General features: G+C 34.8%; 1 protein-coding gene and 1 long non-coding RNA gene across 2 annotated transcripts; one reads left to right on the forward strand and one right to left on the reverse strand.

Moving 5' to 3' along the window:
* Positions 1–6,226: 6,226 nt before the first annotated feature.
* LOC146941777 (uncharacterized) lies at positions 6,227–8,322 on the reverse strand. The gene is made up of 2 exons (XR_015032487.1): positions 7,021–8,322; positions 6,227–6,802 (listed from the first exon to the last, which is right to left on the reverse strand). It is a non-coding gene; the product is annotated as an uncharacterized LOC146941777 (long non-coding RNA).
* Positions 8,323–11,112: 2,790 nt separating this feature from the next.
* Positions 11,113–18,910, forward strand: LOC146941778 (protein PSK SIMULATOR 1-like). The gene is made up of 12 exons (XM_085755625.1): positions 11,113–11,577; positions 12,487–12,803; positions 12,907–12,999; positions 13,112–13,202; positions 14,762–14,840; positions 15,517–15,614; positions 15,841–15,910; positions 16,244–16,347; positions 16,692–16,808; positions 17,409–17,485; positions 17,612–17,656; positions 17,771–18,910. The coding sequence occupies exons 1-12, from the start codon at positions 11,278–11,280 to the stop codon at positions 18,267–18,269; spliced, it is 1,890 nt and encodes a 629-aa protein (XP_085611751.1). The 5' UTR covers positions 11,113–11,277; the 3' UTR covers positions 18,270–18,910.
* The last annotated feature ends 365 nt before the right edge of the window (positions 18,911–19,275 follow it).

The following is a 19,275-nucleotide window of genomic DNA, read 5'->3' on the forward strand; positions in this document are numbered from 1 at the left end:
TATTTATTGATGACAAATATATGTCTCGTGTTTTTTTATACATAAGAGAAAAATATTTATTTTGTTTTTTTAATATTTATCAGTGATAAGTAGTTGTCGTGTATTTTTTAAAGTAGCTGTAACAAATATTTATCTTGTATTATTTTTATATTTATCGGAGACAAATATTTATCTCTTGTTTTTTTATGCATTAACAACAATTATTTGTTCAGTTTTTTTATATTTATTGGTGACAAATATTTATATCATGTTTTTGTATATATCAGTGATAAATATTTGTCTTGTGGTTTTTATGTATCAATTACTAATATATATATATATATATATATATATATATATATATATATATATATATATATAAGTATATGTCCCATGTTTTTCTTTACATTTATCGGTGATGAATGTTAGACCCATGTTTTGTTATTCATGAATGATATTTTTTTGTATCAAAGATAAATTTGTGTCCCGTGCTTTTGATATTTATTGGTGGAAAATATTTGTTTCGTGTTTTTTTTGTTTATATCGATTATAAATATTTGTCTTGTGTTTTTTTTATATAATTTTCACTATAAATATTTGTTTCATATTTTATTTATGTTATAGGTAACAAAAGGTTTTCTCGTATTTTTTTAATATTTACCGGAAAGAAATATTTGTCTCATGTGAAATTTGTTATTTATAATTTGATTATTCAATGGAATAACTCATCTTAGAGTTATTTGTGGATTTAAAAATGTATGTATAGGAGATTTAATGTGAATTTATTATGTATAAGTCAACGATATTTTTGTTTCAATGGTTTGCAAAAAATGATGACATGTGGCATTGGCTTTGATAGAAAATTGTAGATTGCCATGTGGATTGGCTATTTAGACCATGTTAAAATGTATGTATAGGAGATTGTTGTTGTTTTTTGCGAAAGAGTATTTAATTGTTGTTCTACTCTAATCATATAAAAAAACGCATAAACATGTTCATTTTCAAACTTTGAAAACAAAAACACATCATATATTTTCTTTTCCCTCCCTACTCACAAAGTAAATTCATTGCGGTCAAATTCTTCAAAGTCAAGCAAGTAAGCAATCAAACAACAAGTGTTCCAATTCTCTAATCATATACATTGTGATTTTTATCTGTTAGGTTTTTTACTTATTTCTCGTTATATGTTACGGGTTTTGTGTTTAAAATTGACGGTTGTTTCGGTAGTTGTTGATCAGTTAGATTGTTCTTTTTACTCTTAACGTATAGTATATATACTAATAATGCATTGTGGTTAGTTTAAGAAATCAAATAACACAATGGACGTTGTATGTATATTTTGTGCTCTAGGTGTTTTATCAGATACTTTAAAGGATGTTTCATTGTTTTTTTTTCTTCTTATTCTCTTGGTTGTGGTATGGGTGATGATGTTGGTAGGCTTACGCATGACAGGATGACCTAGCACAACTTCGTACGTAGAGCGAATGTTGCAACTAATCCTCCCCTTAATCGGGGCCGACACAGGAATCTAACTCATAACGACGATGGGGCATGTCATAAATGGTTGACCCTATACATGTTGCGCAAGGAGAGCATCAAGATGACGTTTTGCCACAACCGCCATCACAACATCAAGATCAATAAGGACTTCAGAGGGGAACAAACCTCCTAAGTCCTAACAACCTTTTTGTTTCTTCACAAAAAGATATAATGGTTCACACATGATTCCGGTCACTAGCCAACGTCATTCACGACAACCCACTCCCACAGAATGTTCCAAGGGATGGAACCACGTCATCCTCTTCTCCACCAATTTTAAATTCGGAAAACCCTAACCCTAGTAATGCGACGACCTTCCACCATCTCTACAATTGTTGTACCTCCACCATATGTTCATTCTACAACAGCGGTACCATCGTCGTTACCTTCAGTCCCAAGGCGCAAAAAACAACCAGGTGAATCCTATCGTTCTAGCATGCAAATAGAGAGGGAGAAAACCGGCAACCTCCTTCATGATTTCCTCGCAGCGTTCCAAATTCAATCAAAACTCATCGCGATTCAAGGTGAGCGCTTAACCCACGTAGAAACTAGTCATGTATAGATCCAACAACAGTCAGAAATCAATGTGTCACATTAGTACATGTGCCATTCGAGAAAACAATGCCCTTAAAGCATCTTCAATTGATTGGGTGATTCTTTATGATCACAACCACAAATATTAATAACTTAGACGCACAAACATAAAACACACACACACTATATATATATATATATATATATATATATATATATATATATATGTACACTCCCTCCATCCCAAATTATAAGGAAAAAATCATTCCACACTTATTAAAAAAACTAAAACATATTAGTTTGTAGTATAGTTTCTTGTGTTATCTTTGGAATAAGTTTCATAGAAAGATGTAAAACGATTTTCATTGGTTATTAGTTATAGAGAAAATGAAAGAGATAGCCAAATGAATGCAATTTGCATTTAGGCTTTGTTTAGTGAGGCAAAGAAGCTAGCTTATAGCTTATAGCGGATAGCTTATAAGCTCGTCTGACAAAAAAAGTTCCCTTTGGTAAACATCATTCACCACGAGCTTATAGCTTATTTTCAGACGCTATTTTAAGTAGAGTTTGAGCTTATACCTTATAGCTTATCACTTTTAATTCCATTTTTACTCTTATTATTTTAATTAAAGGGTCATGTTAACTTGTGCCCTTAGGGAACATGTTAATAGGCATTGCAACGGGGCGGCTGGGGGGCGAGTTTAAGCATTGCCGCCCTTGCTTCCTTGCACCCACCATTGTCCCCAAACCATAATGGGGTAAAAATTGAACACCCAACCCCGTCCCCACCCCTACCCCCACCCGCAAAAAATCTACTTTTTATAAAATATTTAAAAAATGCATATTTCTTCATCTTTTCATAGCAACGCAAAAAATAATTATATTAATAATTAAAGATCTAATAAACTTTTTTCAAAATAGCAAAATAATTCTAATAAACATGTTTCTAAAGAGTAATAATATATTAAAATAGGTTGGTGCTTATTTCACAGAAAATAAAAATAAGATTATAAAATTTAATAAGGTAAAGTTCAAAAAGCGAGTGCAGGGAGAGGGTGTGTGCGGGGAAGGTATAAGTGTAACGCCTTTGCTTGGTGGGCATGTAACGCCCGAGGCTGATGAGGGCGGGGAGTGGTCCGGCTCCTGGCATCTTCTAGGCAAAACAGAATCACATCGGAATGAGAGGGATCCTGAAGCCATGCAGGTATGGAACTGCATGGTTAAAGGAAGGCTTATAAGAATTGTTTGGTACTACCTATATCAACAAGATGCATCTTCTTTTTGGTATCCCATTCTATAAGAACTCCACAGTTAAGCGTGCTTGACTTGGAGTAGTCTTTGGATGGGTGACCTACCGGGAAATCTTTGGATGGGTGACCTACCGGAAAGTTTCCCGGTAAGCGTGCGAGTGAGGACAAAACACGCTGAAAAGACTCGTGTTGGTTTGTGGGGTCAGTCGGCAATTTTGAAAGTAGTATGGGATGTTACAAATGGTATCAGAGCAGACCTCTCCTAGTACGATGTGGTTTGAGGACGAACTAAGCGGAAGTTGGTGGGCATGTAACGCCTCCGCTTGGTGGGCATGTAACTCCAGAGGCTGATGAGGGCGGGGAGTGGTCCAACTCCTGGCAGCTTCTAGGCAAAGCAGAATCACATCGGAATGAGAGGGATCCTGAAGCCATGCAGGTATGGGACTGCATGGTTGAAAGAAGACTTATAAGAATTGTTTGGTACTACCTATATCAACAAGATGCATCTTCTTTTTGGTAGCCCATTCTATAAGAACTCGACAGTTAAGCTTGCTTGACTTGGAGTAGTCTTTGGATGGGTGACCTACAGGGAAGTTTTCCGGTAAGCGTGCGAGTGAGGACAAAACACGCTGAAAAGACTCGTGTTGGTTTGTGGGGTCAGTCGGCAATCCTGAAAGCAGTTTGGGATGTTACAATAAGCACCCCCCCCCCCCCCCCGCCCCGTACTTAAAACTCAGATTTTCTCCGCACTCACGCCCGCACCCGGTTATATCGCCTTTTCCCCGTTAAATTCGGGGCGGGTGGACGGGTCTGGGTGGAGGCAGGTTTGTTGCCATGTCTACATGTTAAGGAGCCCAAAAGTGGAAGCATTTTCTCAAATTTTGTGCATTCAATTCAATACAAATTTAAAAATTAAGTCAATGTGTGGTTTGGTGTTAAAGTTGTAAATCTCATGTCCCAATGCACAAACCAACATGATATTGAGAAGCTTCAATTTGTAGAGTTGGAAAAAACGTAAGTTTGGTGGGTGTCCACCGTAATAACAAACACACCATAAATTCAATGCACACATTCCAATAAAAAACTGTTATATTTGATTCATTAAACCGTGCCTTAAGGATTAAAGTTAGCTTTTCTCTAAATTAAATGTTTTGACAAAGCAGTTTCTTTTTTCTAAAAAAAATTGTTCGCGGGGTGTGTATATACTTGTCCTTTCAATATATACCCAAGTACCCAACTTGTTTTTGTTTTAAAATTAAAAATAAAATTTTATACTTTTATATTTTATAGTATAAAAACTGAAATGAAATAAACACCAATATATATATATATATATATATATATAGACACACTTAATTTTTTTTTGTTTAAAACAAGAAATTACCAAATATCCAAAATACCATTAGTTAATATAATTTTATTATGAATCAAGAATGTAATTTTATGTTATTTTGCATTTATCAGTTAGTTAAAACGCTAATTTAACCAAACATTTTAATTAACTTATCAGCTATAAATCGTCAGTCATAAGTTATCAACAATACATTTTCAGCCATCAACTTACTTATCAGTTATCGACTATTTTTACTAAACAAAGCCTTAATTTCTCTTTAGAAAATATGATTTTTTGAATAATAATAATAATATATTTAAATATGATAAAAGTTGGTCTTCTTTGTTTATAATTTAGGACAAAAAATGATTTTTTTTTGCTTATAATTTAAGACGACAAGAGTGTGTATATATATATATCAATTAAATATTTTTGTGAGTATGTTAAAAACTTTAGATTTAGATTTGAGACCACACAAATTTAATTTGACAATTTTATTAGCATAGCCTTTTTTTTTAGAAAATATTAGCATAACCTTTGCTGAGTCATGTGTGTATTTTTTTGACAAGATTTTTTTTTTTGACAAGATTTATTGTGTGTAGGTCTGGCCTATGCAAATAAATAGTTGGACCGCCGAATGAAGTTGTACCTTTTTTTTTAAAAAAATATTAGCATAACCTTTGCTGAGTCATGTGTGTATTTTTTTGACAAGATTTTTTTTTTGACAAGATTTATTGTGCGTAGGTCTGGCCTATGTAAATAAACTAGTGTGTGACCCGTGCGTCCGCGCACGGGTAAGTTTACCTTTTGTTTACATAGCAGCACGTACCAAGTATCAAACTAAGTGTGTACCAAAATCGAATATGTGAGTCAGTATCCCAACAATGCCACTGGACGATACCATAAATATACAAAACTATATCATTTTCTAATTGTTCCTGTATTATTGTTTCGGTCGCCTTTGATGTCCATATCGATGTTCATGCAATTAAAACCATATCGATTACACTGACCTTGTATCAATATGTATTTATTCGATTTCTAGAAGAGACTCACGTGGATGGGCCAATTTGAACCATTGCCAATACGGTATGAATTTAATGAGAACATTTGAATTTGCATTACCATAAGAAGGCAATGATATGTATATACATAATACATCTATTCTCATTTTACATCAACTGCTCAACATCTACACCAATCAATATAGAACACAGCTGACACAACCGAACAAAAGCAAAACACAGCTGAAGCCAAAACAAACGGTTACGGCAGCAAAACAAACAAACACATGCTGCACAAAAAAAAAAGCCCCAAATATAATTCCTTAAACACCAGCACCAATCAAAATACCACCAAAGGCTTGAGTATCCTACCCAATTTTCTCAAAACCAAAGCCATCACCATCCGAAAAAGTTCCAGCAAAATGCGCAAAACTGAAACCAGAAACCACCGAAACCAGCAACAACATACAACGGCAGAAAATAACCATCCTCTTAGAAAACAATCTCCAGGGGTACCAACTCCATTCATAAGACATACACGGGGATACACAACCTTATAACAATAATGAATACATCAAAATACATAATTTAGTTTAAAAAGAAATTTTACTGATCGTGATATTGGAATTTTAAATCCATCTTAATAATGTAACTGTGCTCTCTTTTCAAAAATAAAAGAAACTGTACAATTTTGAAGTTTTATATACCCATTCCTACACACCAAGCCATGATGTAACCATGACCTTTTCACTCATCCAATTCCACATTGCTGATTACACCACAACCAGAAACCTTCTCCTATTCCTATTCATTTAACACCAAATTTATATGAAAACATGTTATAGATACGATCTACACAATGGATAAATAAACTGTTGTAGAACAAAAGAAAACAACACATGTGAATCTCAAATAGAGGTGTTTTCTCGTATAGGGTCATCATGGAATCAATAGTCCCTAGCTCGAGCACTCCTATATTGAAGTCGGTGATGTAGTGTATCAGACATCTGGTTGAAAAATTCAGCATCTTATCTCTGAATCAATAAAGGGTCTTCTGCTGAGGAAATATATATATATATATATATATATATATATATATATATATATATATATATATATATCGATGTAACAACACTCTCCACCACAACCATTGCCAATCCAACCTGAAAACAAAGTTACATATTTCATGTTCACACAAGACAAATAACTAACTTAATGCATGTTTGAAATCACGGAGAATTTAACAAAATCACCGTGACACTGATTTCGTTGAAGCTCTAAAGTATAATTTTTACAAAAATCATGGTGGCATACCGTGATCCTATCAAACTAACAGTCAATCCAAACATGTGTTTAAAGATTTAAGGAGACTGGAACTTACCAAAAACATGCTCATGAGCATGGATGTGGAGCCAATCATAATAACTCTATCACTCCATTTAACCCATGCCCAAACACCAGCACAAGTTCCAGTTATCAATCCACCAAAAATGGTAACAATTAGCAGAACAGCACCTGAAAAATCATATGCCACAAGTGCCTCAACCCCAGTTGATTGGAATAACTCCCATGCATTTCTAGCCGAATTGTTAAAACGTTTACCATTAACACCTAACTGTAAGTGACATCATATCACCATTAACCATGTCATTGTTAGTGTAAGTTTACCAATTACATGGATCATTCAATATCAGTGTCCTATTACAAATCATGTTTAATGACATACCATTAAGATCTAAATTTTAATATTTTAGCCTATATGGTATGTCATTAAACATGGATTAAAAAAGAAAAAAACATCAAACCTGGAGATGCTAATGCTGATGAGAATTCACTGCAGCATTTTATCAAACCCTTTGTATGCATATATGAAACTGAAAAACAGCAACACGTAATTCCAACATGTGATCAAATTAGATTTTAAATTCACACACAGTCAATATGCATCATAGAAACATCAATAAATGAATCACTATAAATAGCTGATGTGAAAATAAACCTCCCAGATTCTAACATTAAGTGAATCACAGAAACATCAATTGTCCATGACTCACGCCCTAGCACAATGACAACAAATCAATTGATTTCTCCATCTTTGAGAACAAATCCACAAATAAAAATACGAAGAGGGAAGAGGATGGAGTTTCCACAAACACAACCCAACCTTAAATAGCAAAACAGGAACCCCATAGAACTGCTACCCGACAAATTAAATAAAAAGAGAGTCGAACTTAATTCAATTATTCAATTGGAAACCCCACAAGCAAGAATTATTGATCACAGCATCTCACATACCGGCATGAAACGCGCCGACCCTGACATTTTCAATGGTACACTGACAAACATTATAATTTTACCGGGAAGGAGCGATAATGGTCCACCACGAATGTAAAGATGTACCCTGACACAAAAATCTCCATGGACCCGCAAGAGAAGAGATGGATTTCACGAAAATGACAACGGGAGCTTGAAATTTGGACGCGAACGGTGGTGGGGAAACCCTTGTAAAAGGGTCGATCTACAGGATCCTTTGAAGAACAGTAAAGCCTTCCTTGCAAGATTTATTGATAGTTGGACCGCCGAATGAAGTTGTACTACAGTCAACGTGGAACTCCATTTCCAGACGCATACGGCCACGCCATTTCTAATCCACCGTGTATCGTTCTCAATGAGTACAATGCGCCGTTTAACAAAGTAAAAAATTTTTCATGGTAGATTTTTTTTTTTTTTTTTTTTTACGGAAACATGCTTATAACATATTAATAATAAGAGTTTCAATACAAGTGTATTTCAAAATAAACAGAGGGACTAGTAGGGATTGCAAAGTGGGCCGGCCCGCCCCGTTTAGGCCTGCCCCGTCTAAGCCCGCTAAAAACGAGCTGAGTCAAAATTAGTGACCGAGTTCAAAATCTCACCCCGCCCCGTTTAGTGGCGGACTTGCGAGTTGGCGGGCCGGCCCGCCAAACAAAAAACTTTTTTTGATTTTTCTTTTACAACTTAATTGTTACAAAAAAAAAACTATGTCGCTTTTATAATAAAAAATATATAAAAGAATAGGTGGCAAATAAATTTGTGAAAAACAAGATAATTAACAAATTATCGAATTCAACATTATAATTAATAGCAAAATAAGGCAAATGTGCAACATAAAACAAATCATAAAATAAATCCAACAACCAAATTAAATCCAAAAGGATAAAATAAGTCTCAAAATAAATAAATCGAAAAACATAAAATAAGTTCCAAAATAAATCCAACAACCAAAATAAATTCAAAAGCATAAAATAAGTCTCAAAATAAACTAAACAATCAAGATAAATCCAAAAGCATAAAACAATTCACAAAATAATCGCAGCAACAACATAATTCTTTTATTAAGTCAATCAACTCCAAGTCAATCATCATCTAGTTATGAATATATGGTGCACCTCCTCCTCCTCCTCCTGTTGTCGTCGTAACATAATTGTTTCCAACGAGTTAAGCGGGCCGCCTCGCCCCACCCCATGCCCGCCCCGCTTTTCAACGAGACGAGCCGAGCCGAGCCAACTATAAAAAGCGAGTTCAAAACTTCGACTCAGCCCGCCAAAAATAACGAGCCAAATGAGCCGGTCCTGCGGGTCAAGCCCGTTTTGCCACCCCTAAGGACTAGCTAGTAACATGACTTCTCTTGCAAGAGCATGAGCAACCTTGTTGGCTTGTCGCCTAACAAACTCCACTGCAGAGCTGGAAAATAAAGCAGTAAACAATGAACGACGAGAAGAAATAATGCAACCAAATTCGGATGTGTCGTTCCTGTCAGAAAGAAAGGCATCATAAGTCAACTTAGAATCCGTTTCAAAATCCACGCTATCAAATTACATGTCACTCAACCATTGCAAAGCTGAGTGCAAACCAAGAGCTTCGCCCACATCAACTGAAACAAGACAAGGTAGTGACACAGTTTTGGCCAGAACAAAAGTACAATCAACATCATGAACACAGATGCCAATACCTGTTTGCTTGAGGGAGGCGGAGAAAGCGGCGTCAATGTTGCATTTATATCTCCCCGATATAGGAGGCTGCCACTTTTCGAACATTAGGTGAGGCCGAAGTGGAAGGTACCCCCTTAAGTGACAATGACGACTGGTTTTGACTAGTTGATGCAAGAACAACGAGTGTGTTAGCCAACTGCCAATCAATGACCATATTCTGGGCTCGTTCCACCACCGTAGCGCTGGTTTCTATGACATCTTCCCAAACTCAAAAATTGCGGTGTTTCTAAATGCTCCACATTACAGTTGTCAGACGTTGTGAAAGTTCAACCGACAAATATCTTAAATAATACAATTTAATTTAAATCATTTTTTAAATATTCATATTAGCACAACAAATTTTGTATTCATATTCCATTTTGTTAACGGGTGTCTTACAACATTGGTTAACAATTTTTCTAAAAAAAAAAAACTGGTTAACAAATCCATCTTGAAATCAAAACATACAGGAAAACAATAATTACATAATTTTTATGCAAAAATTATTTATTTTAAGTAGGGGTGGGAACAGGCCAGGCCGTCCGACAGAGGCCTACATCCTAGCCTATTTATAGCCTAGCTCGGTCTAGCTCGTTTATTAAGAAGGCCAGACTCAAGCTTTTTATAAGGCCCATTTAATTAAACAGGCTAGGCTAAGGCTTGCAAAAAGAGCCTATTAAGCCCATCATGCCGACCTATTAAGCTTTTCATATATAACATATCTTCCATTATTGATATTTTTGAAATTTTTTTTTTCAATAACATATCTTCCATTATTGATATTTTTGAAGTTTTTTTTTCTTCATAAACACAAGCCTTCATATGATTGGTTATTTAGTAGCTGATATATTGGTGTGATTAGACCTTCGTAAGAATTCATTATTTAGTAACAAACATATTTGTGTGCTTTAGGCCTTAATAGGTTTTGGCATATTTAGGAGTAAGCTTACATGTGTTGTCAGACCTTAGCATAAAATAGACTTTTAAATAAGCTTTCAGGCTTCATCAGGTCTTTAAAAAGGCCAGGCCAGGCCTCGAAAATGAGCCTATGACGGGTAATAGGCCAGACTCAGACCTATAATTTTTGAAGTAGGTCAGATTTATGCCTTACAAAGCCCGGCCCGGCCTAGCCCATTTCCACCTCTAATTTTAAGTGATTAAACAATACTCAAAAAGTCCTTTAAACTTAACTCAGTTAGTAAGGACAATGTATGATTCGAACCCCAAACACAAAAAAAAAAAAAAAATCCAAAAAGCACTTGTCCGCAATTTCCTTAATGTAAGACCAATCTTATCCAAGAGGATTTTTCAAAAAGTCCTACTACTAAATTAGTCCCTCTTATTTCGATCCAGTGTCTTGCGGCTGGATTGAAAAATATGAAGGGGTTAGTTACATAGTTACGCGGGGTAGACTTTTTGGTCTGAAAATGTAAAAGAGGCACGTGATGAACAAGTCACGAGACAGTCTTGATTGTCATTGTTGTCTTCTCTTTCAAACCAAACCTTGTTCCACCTTAGACCTGACCTTAGTAGAATAGTAGTAGTAGTATAAGTACACTACAGAGGACACTGCTCTTTCTTTTCTTTCTTTCTCACTCACTAATATCACCAATGACCAAAAATCATCAATGAGTTCGAATAATAATAATAATAATAATAATAATTCTTCTTCAAAGATTGAATTATTGATTTGGTTTTCTCAATTCATGGGAGGTCTTTGTTCAAGGTCCTCCCAAGATGTTGACCGTGTCTTTGCCAATTCCTCCGATGCCGATTCCGATCATAATAAGCCTAACCCCACCACGCCTCCTCAGCCACCCCAAACCATGGACAGAAATAATCCTCCCGGCCCCGGAGAAGTTTTCTACGACGGAATCCCTCTCTATGCCGATAAGCCTAGGGCTAAACAACCTACTACTGTTGCTAAAGTACTACTATCACAATCTCTCATCCAGATATTACTTTATTTATTTCATTTCAATTGCTGTTGATCAGATTTGACTTCAAATTCTCGATGCTAATTCTGTTTATTATTATTATTATTAATTACCACTTTTCTAATTCGGATTTAGGGTTTCTTTATTATTATTATTACTACTTAGAACATTTAGATTTATGTTGTTTATTGTTTATGTTTATTTATGCTTGAGCCTCAAAATTAGGTTGCTTGTTGTGATAAGGATATTATTGTTCTTAACTGCCTTTGAATACAAGTTCTAACTTTTCATCCCCTTAGTTTACCATTTTAGAATAAACCATCATTTTCGCCTGCACTCTCACCAATTTACTTTGGTAGATACACAAAATTGCAAAGCCATTATAAACTCACACACACAAATGGAGGTGCCAGGGTTTGAACCCCGATCATGGCATCCGACATTTTACTTGAACTAGGACTTGTGGATGCACTCTCACCAACTTAGTCTCTAAACTATAGAAAATACTAAGTAGTTCATAAACTATTCTTAATCCACCAAGATAGTCCCTGAATTACCATTCTCCCTTTTATTTTTTAAGGAAGTGAGGGACTAACTTGATGGATTAATAATAGTTTAGGAACTAAGTTGGTGTGAGAGAATGATAGTTTAGGGCCAAATCGATGGTTTGTTCAAGAATTTAGAAGAGTTGTTCTTTGACTTGTTAACAAAGAAAGCTTCTATGACCCAGTGTTTATTACCTATTCTGCATAGTTAAAAATGAATCATAACACACGGTATAAAGGGCTCATGTGTCGGTGTGTTAGTAGTCTTGTATAAGATTATTCAACGGCTTCTATATAAATAGAATTATGTGGGAGAAAAAGGAAAATAGCATCTGCTTAGTTCTGTCTATTTCAGGTCTCAGAGGTGAGTTCGCGCCTTGGACGAGCTGGATTGGGGAAGGCCGTGGAGGTTTTGGACAATCTTGGGAGCAGCATGGCAAATTTAAATGCTGGCAGTGGGTTTGTTTCTGGAGCTGCAATAAAGGGGAGTGAAATTTCCATCTTAGCATTCGAGGTTGCAAACACTATTGTCAAAGGTTTTCATCTACTGGAATCTCTTTCCTCAAAAAGTATTAGGCATCTAAAAGAAGAGGTGCTTCTTTCAGAGACTGTGCATGATTTAGTGTCAAAGGATAAGGATGAACTTCTTAGGATTGTTGCCGCAGATAAAAGGTAAGTATTGGATTAATTGAAAAACTCAAGTGTTTTGTTTTGCACTTGCGCGACTCCTTAAAATATAAAAGTTAGTTGTATGTGATCTGGGTTTTGTTGTCAGGCAGGAGCTGAAAGTTTTTTCTGATGAGGTCATTCGTTTTGGAAATCGTTCAAAGGATCCTCAGTGGCACAACTTAGACCGTTACTTTGAGAAGTAATATAAATTGTACTTACTCGTTCATCTAGCCTTTCATTTGTCTTCAAAACATACATATTTAGCCTTTTATATATTTATTCTTAGTCGTCTTTTTTGTTTTACAATTTAGGATTAGCAAAGAGTCAAGTGCTCAAAGACTCTCAAGAGATGAGGCAGAATCAATGATGAAACAATTGATGACTTCAGTCCAACTTACAGCTGTGAGTGTATTCCTTTATGTCACCAAATAAAGTACTTAGCTTTGCTTGAGGACTGATAGTTACATTTGAAGCTGGAAATATATGGCAATAAAACAAAGGACTGTTGGTAAAAGTATTTTTAATATAAAAACAATTATGCAAGCGGTTAAATTAAGTTTATAGATTATTACTTATTATACCCCTCTTTCAACATTGTTAACCGGTTGAGTGAGTGTTTGTTCCCAAATAGGACCTTTTTTGCAATTTTACAAACAATGCATTATAGGAAATTGATTGAAGGTATTGAATCCGTGATTCTATTTGTCTAAATCAGTAAATCAGACTACACTTGCATCTATTAATAGTAGCAAATAGAGCAAATGCAATAAATGCTAATTGATATGATTTGCTGATTCTAATCCAAATAGTAGGATTATAATTTGATTATTTGATTCTAACAGATGGATTTCAATCTACTTTATAATTTGCATTACATATCAATTGCCAAGTGAATTTTATTTTTCTCCATCACTTTCTCGTACTTGATACATTTTACGTGTGTCATGATGATTTATGCTCAATTAACAAATGAAGAACTTCTGAGTTCAACCATTTCATCTGTGTTCAATAAAAAATGCTTTAGCTATGTGGTAGTCTCTGGGTGGTACAGTTTATTTTGATTTCTGTCGTCACCCTATATAGTAAAATTTGTTATCATGTAAACATGGCTTTGAGTACGCATCAAAATTTCGTTATTACACTTGTTTTGAAATAAAAACAATATAATTGTTAGGTGTAGAGAGATGACCCGTAGATTTTGTAGTAAAGAGAGTAGAACAGATGGAGGAATTAACATGTAGATTTTGTAGTAAGGAGAGTAGATCAAATGGAGGATAGTCAAATTACAAGAGGTAGAAGAAGATCTAGAAAAACTATAAGGAAAGATTTAGAGATTAATGAGTTGGATCCAAATATGGTTTATGATAGAATATTATGGCGTAATTTGATCCATGTAGCCGACCCCACTTGGTTGGATAAGGTTTGGTTGTTGTTGTTGTATAATGGTTAGGTGTCCTTTCTTTCTTAGTTGGATTTTATCATCATACATAATACAAAATGCTTGTTATTTAGGGGATGTCAATCATAAATAATTTTGGAGATATATTATTAGTATTTAAAAATGATATATTTATCAAATAAGCTGAGGTGTAAACAAGGATCCTCTTTATTGCGCCATTTTTAGTGTCTACTCGTATACATTTTAGGGTCTTGCTAACATGTATTCCACAAATAGCAATTATTTATTGAGAAATATTTATTTTCAACTTTTTGATAAATAAATGGGCACAATTCCCAATACATAATTTTTATATTTGCTATATTAGCATGTGCCCTTAGAGCTGTTAGCATTTATCTTCAAAGCTTTTTATCCGACTGCAAACCAAATGCTTTATTAAGTTTTAATATACAGTGATTTTTCTACTCCATCTATTTTCCTTTTATTCAACAATAGTTTTTTTATGAGGGATTATTTATTTGTTTGTAAATGATTTTGGAAATCAAATTATCTGTGACCGTAGGAGCTGTACCACGAACTTCATGCGTTGGACAGATTTGAACAAGATATTGAGCATAAGGGTGAAGAGGACGATCAAAGAGGTAATTGTGGAATAATGAGCCATGATATAATACGATACTCTAAACTGTAGCTTGTGACTGGCAATTTTTTTACCTAAAACGCAGAGATCTTATCGAGTTATAATCATACATGAAGAATAATTTTGATATCAGTTTTTTTTCTTCCCAAAGTTCAGTAATCAATTAGATTGCGATAAATGTGGAACCTGAGGACTACGTCCACAATGATCATGTAATTAGTTATGAAATATTGAAAAGGATATATGCTAGTGTTAAACAACTTTTTTACCAAGGACTTTGAAATGGACATAAGAACTTGATATCTACGTTCTCCTCTAAGCTTATCCTATTTTGTTATTCTGTTTCTAATGCTTTCTCAATTTGTCATCGAGTCTCATTCAAAGTCATTCATATTAAAGTGTAACAGTGTATATACTATGTAGACAGACTGCGGTTACCAAAACACCTACTTCTAGTTTTCACTGATATTTTTAAAAAAATTTGGAGCCAGGACAATATATTATTACTGAGAATGCAATTCTGAAAGGATGGACGATTGCTTACTATTAAATACTTTTGAAGAAAAAGTCACAGCTACCCATAAGTCTGACTTTGCAGTATATTGAGCAGTATTTGTTCGTGTTAGTCTCTTATCTCATATATATTATATTGAGCAGTATCACTCTTCCCCTCATAGGTGATAGCCTTGCATTCTTGAGAGCAGAAATTAAAAGTCAAAGGAAGCAAATTAAACATTTAAAGAAAAAATCACTCTGGTGTAGAAGTTTGGAGGAGGTAATTACAGATTACTTCTTGACGTGTTCATCTCTCCATATCCTCCTCCCATTTGTTTAATTCTCTATTAAGCTTTCATTGAGTCTGATCCACATGTAAATTGGTAATACTGAAGATAGTATAGGGAATTAATTTTTATTCATACAGATGGGTTCATCTTGTACATTTCATTCACAAGTCAAAAACCGAGAAAATTTGAGTATACTCATAATCTAATGGATTGCAGGTTATTGAGAAGCTTGTAGATATTGTACATTTTTTACATTTGGAGATAAGCAATAACTTTGGGAGTGCAGGTCTGGATCTACTTAAAGTCATATATAATGTTTGCTTCAGTTGATTTATGTTGTCCTAGTGCCGCTTAATGTAATAACTATTAGTTCTTATTGCTGTGATGACTTAACTAACATTTTGCTAGCTACTGTCAAAATCTCAGACATATTAGACTGTTTGCCTTATTTTGTAATTGATAAATTTTAAGTTTATAAGGAATAAAAAGTGTCTACTTTTTGGGAGCAGTTAGCAGCACTGTGTTTTTAATCTCATCAAGTTATTGTTGCAATCAGTTTGTAATGAAAGATGTATTCTGCTTTGCACTGTTAATGTTGTTTATCCATGGGTACTTGCAGATGGCCAAAAGCCAATAATTGGAAACATTGGCAATCGCCAAAGATTGGGCCCTGCTGGTCTTGCTTTGCATTATGCAAATATAGTGCTTCAAATTGATACTCTTGTAAGTCAATCTATATTGTATATATTTCATTCCATGACTGTTCTTTTTTCCTCATCCTGAATCAGGTGAAAATATGATTGAGTTTCTAGAAATGCTTCTCTTATTGTGTTTTAAGTATCTAGTTTCTTCTGGCTGCTTGTCTGTTATTTTCCTTCTGCTACATTCAGATTTCATGTTGTTGGATTAAATGTAAACTTTCAGATTTCATGTTGTTGGGTTAAATGTAAATTTCACTTTTTAATCTTTATTTCTTAAGAGTGAAAATCAACCACAACCTGTTTTGTATTGATTAGCATTGTACCGAGTCCATGCTATTGATTTTTTAATCCTTTTAATGCTTTCAGGTAGCCAGGTCTATTTCTATGCCTGCAAATACAAGGGATACATTGTATCAAAACTTGCCCCCTAATATAAAATTAGCTTTACGTTCCAAATTGCCATCTTTTCATGTTGTAGAAGAGGTATGATGAACCAACTTATGCTTTCTATTCTTACCGCTTTGTTGAAAAATCAGACTAAAAATTATGGATCTGGACAATTTAGAATAGATACAGAAAGGCTTTAGGCTGTTACACACTTTGCCTCTAGTCCACAACACAACTGAAGAGGGACTTTAGTTGGTTTGCTAGTCAATGACTCTTAACCACCTAGTTAACATTAGTAGCCACCCATCATAATGAATACTCAATAATAAATGCCCTTGATTTTTCTTAGAAATCGTGGTTGGGCTTAACACAACCCCACAAAACCGGTTTGTGCGATGCTGATTGCCCCCTTTTATAAACATTTATCCGGGCCATCTCTCAACTGATGTGGGACTCTTTAACAATTTTATTTCAGCCAATACTTATTCTCTTATATGACTTTTGCCTTCGTACTTTAGTAGTCTGTTAAACTTGCAGTAACATAATATACAATTAAAATTCTAAGAAATTGCTTAACAAATTTTGAGAAATCAATTTTCTTCTGCCCTTAGCTTTACACATCCCACTGCAGAAAATCTTAAATTTGTTTCTTGGTTTTTTTGTTCTTTCTTCGTGGTTGCTCTCTGGGTTACACAGCTCACTGTAGCGGATATCAAAGATGAGATGGAGAAAACATTACATTGGTTGGTTCCAATTGCCACAAACACATCCAAGTAAGATATCTGGCTTTTTGTCAACAAGCTCCTTAGTGGCCACGTGAAAAGCAACTTTAATCATCAGTTTATTTACTTTACATATAAGATAATCTAACTGTTTTTGTTGTTTCAAAATCGGTTCAGAGCACATCATGGTTTTGGCTGGGTAGGGGAGTGGGCGAACACAGGGTAAGCAGCTAGTCCCTACTGTTCTATTTTGAATTAGAAATTTGTATGTTTCTCCCTTTTGTTTTTTCTGTACTTCTAATCCTTTTTTATTATAAATACTTATTGTTCTTGAAGCTCTGAGGGGAATAAGAAAGTTTTCCAAGGTGGTGCAATGCGGATTGAGACATTCCACTATGCTGATAAAGACAAAGTAGAACATTATATTCTTGAACTTCTCTTATGGCTTCACCGCTTGGCCATCAAAAGCAAGGCTGGCAGTAATGCTGGCAAAGTGAAGTCTGCCATCAAGCCCTCTGTTGGGGCTACCGTAGAAGAGACAAATAAGCAGTCTCCAAATTCCCCGTCATCATTTTTAACAATCGATGAGCAAAACATGCTGCAGGATGTAAGTAAGAAAACAAAAATGAAAGGAATTAGTAAAAGCTTGGACTTTGACAGTCTGAAGCCTACATTGAGTGAGAAGTGCAGACTGACCAAGAGTAGCAGTCTTTCATCAAATAAAAGCAAGGGATTGTCTTTTAATAGGATTTTGTCAAAGCTTCCTGTGATTGATTTTGATATTGACAAAGAACGAGCATTGAACGTGATCGACAGACTAGATGTGGTCAGATAATTGCAAGTTTGACTGGTTGGCTTTGAAATGAATGGAGAGAAGCAATAGTAAGCATGAACGTAAGAGTGGGATTTCTGGGGGGTACACATATCATACTTACAGCAAGCGTTCAATGCCAATATTTTTGCAGCAACTACGGTGCCATGGATTCCATCGGCTTCATTAAGGTGCATTGTTTTGGTGAAATTCCGCAATGTAGATATGTCATTGTCCACATTATTGTATTAGGGAAATTGTTGAGGCGATATATGTTCATGCTTTGCTTCAATGTGACCCCACTCGTGTTGGGGCATGGTGGAATTACGGTTTTCAGTCAGTGTATATACTAACAGCAATGCTATATTTCCCGAGACATTTCATCCCGAATGTCTCAAGAAATTCCATCAGCCAATTAAAATTTGCTTTTGACGGAAAACACGGAGGTAGTGCGGAAAACACGGAGGTAGTGGTGCCATTTTTTTTTTTGTTGCAACAAGCAATTTCCATCGTGAATATGTCCCGAGACATTTTGTCGGGAAGTTTAGCAATTTTCATATACTAAATACTAAATGAGTTAATGAGGATGTAGTGACCTTCGTTTTTGCACAGCTTTAAGAAAAGTTCGTGATTGTGAACCATAAATCAATGACATAACATTCCTATATCGCTACTTTTTTTTTGGGGCACAAATTATCCCTCTTTTCTTTGAAACACTAGTAAATTTTTCTGGTGATTTTTGAATAATTTTGCGATGAGCACGTATGTTCTAAAATATGTAAAAAAGACTTTAGTTAAGTTCAGATAGCGTTACTTTGTTTTACATTGTCCATCTAAAGCTATTTGCACATCATCCCACACATTTAGGTGTTTTTTGAGAATGTATGAAGTGGAAAAAATATACTACAAATTAAAGAGCGATTATCAATTTTTTACATCGTCATTTGATCTTAATTTTAAGATTATCAATCATACCTGCTTTTAAAATCGCTTATTATGATTTAAGTATTAGAAGTTTGTAATGTCATTA

Source organism: Medicago sativa, chromosome 3 (genome assembly GCF_051527215.1).
Source record: "Medicago sativa cultivar Bolivia chromosome 3, Bolivia_mono, whole genome shotgun sequence".
Lineage (NCBI taxonomy): Eukaryota > Viridiplantae > Streptophyta > Magnoliopsida > Fabales > Fabaceae > Medicago > Medicago sativa.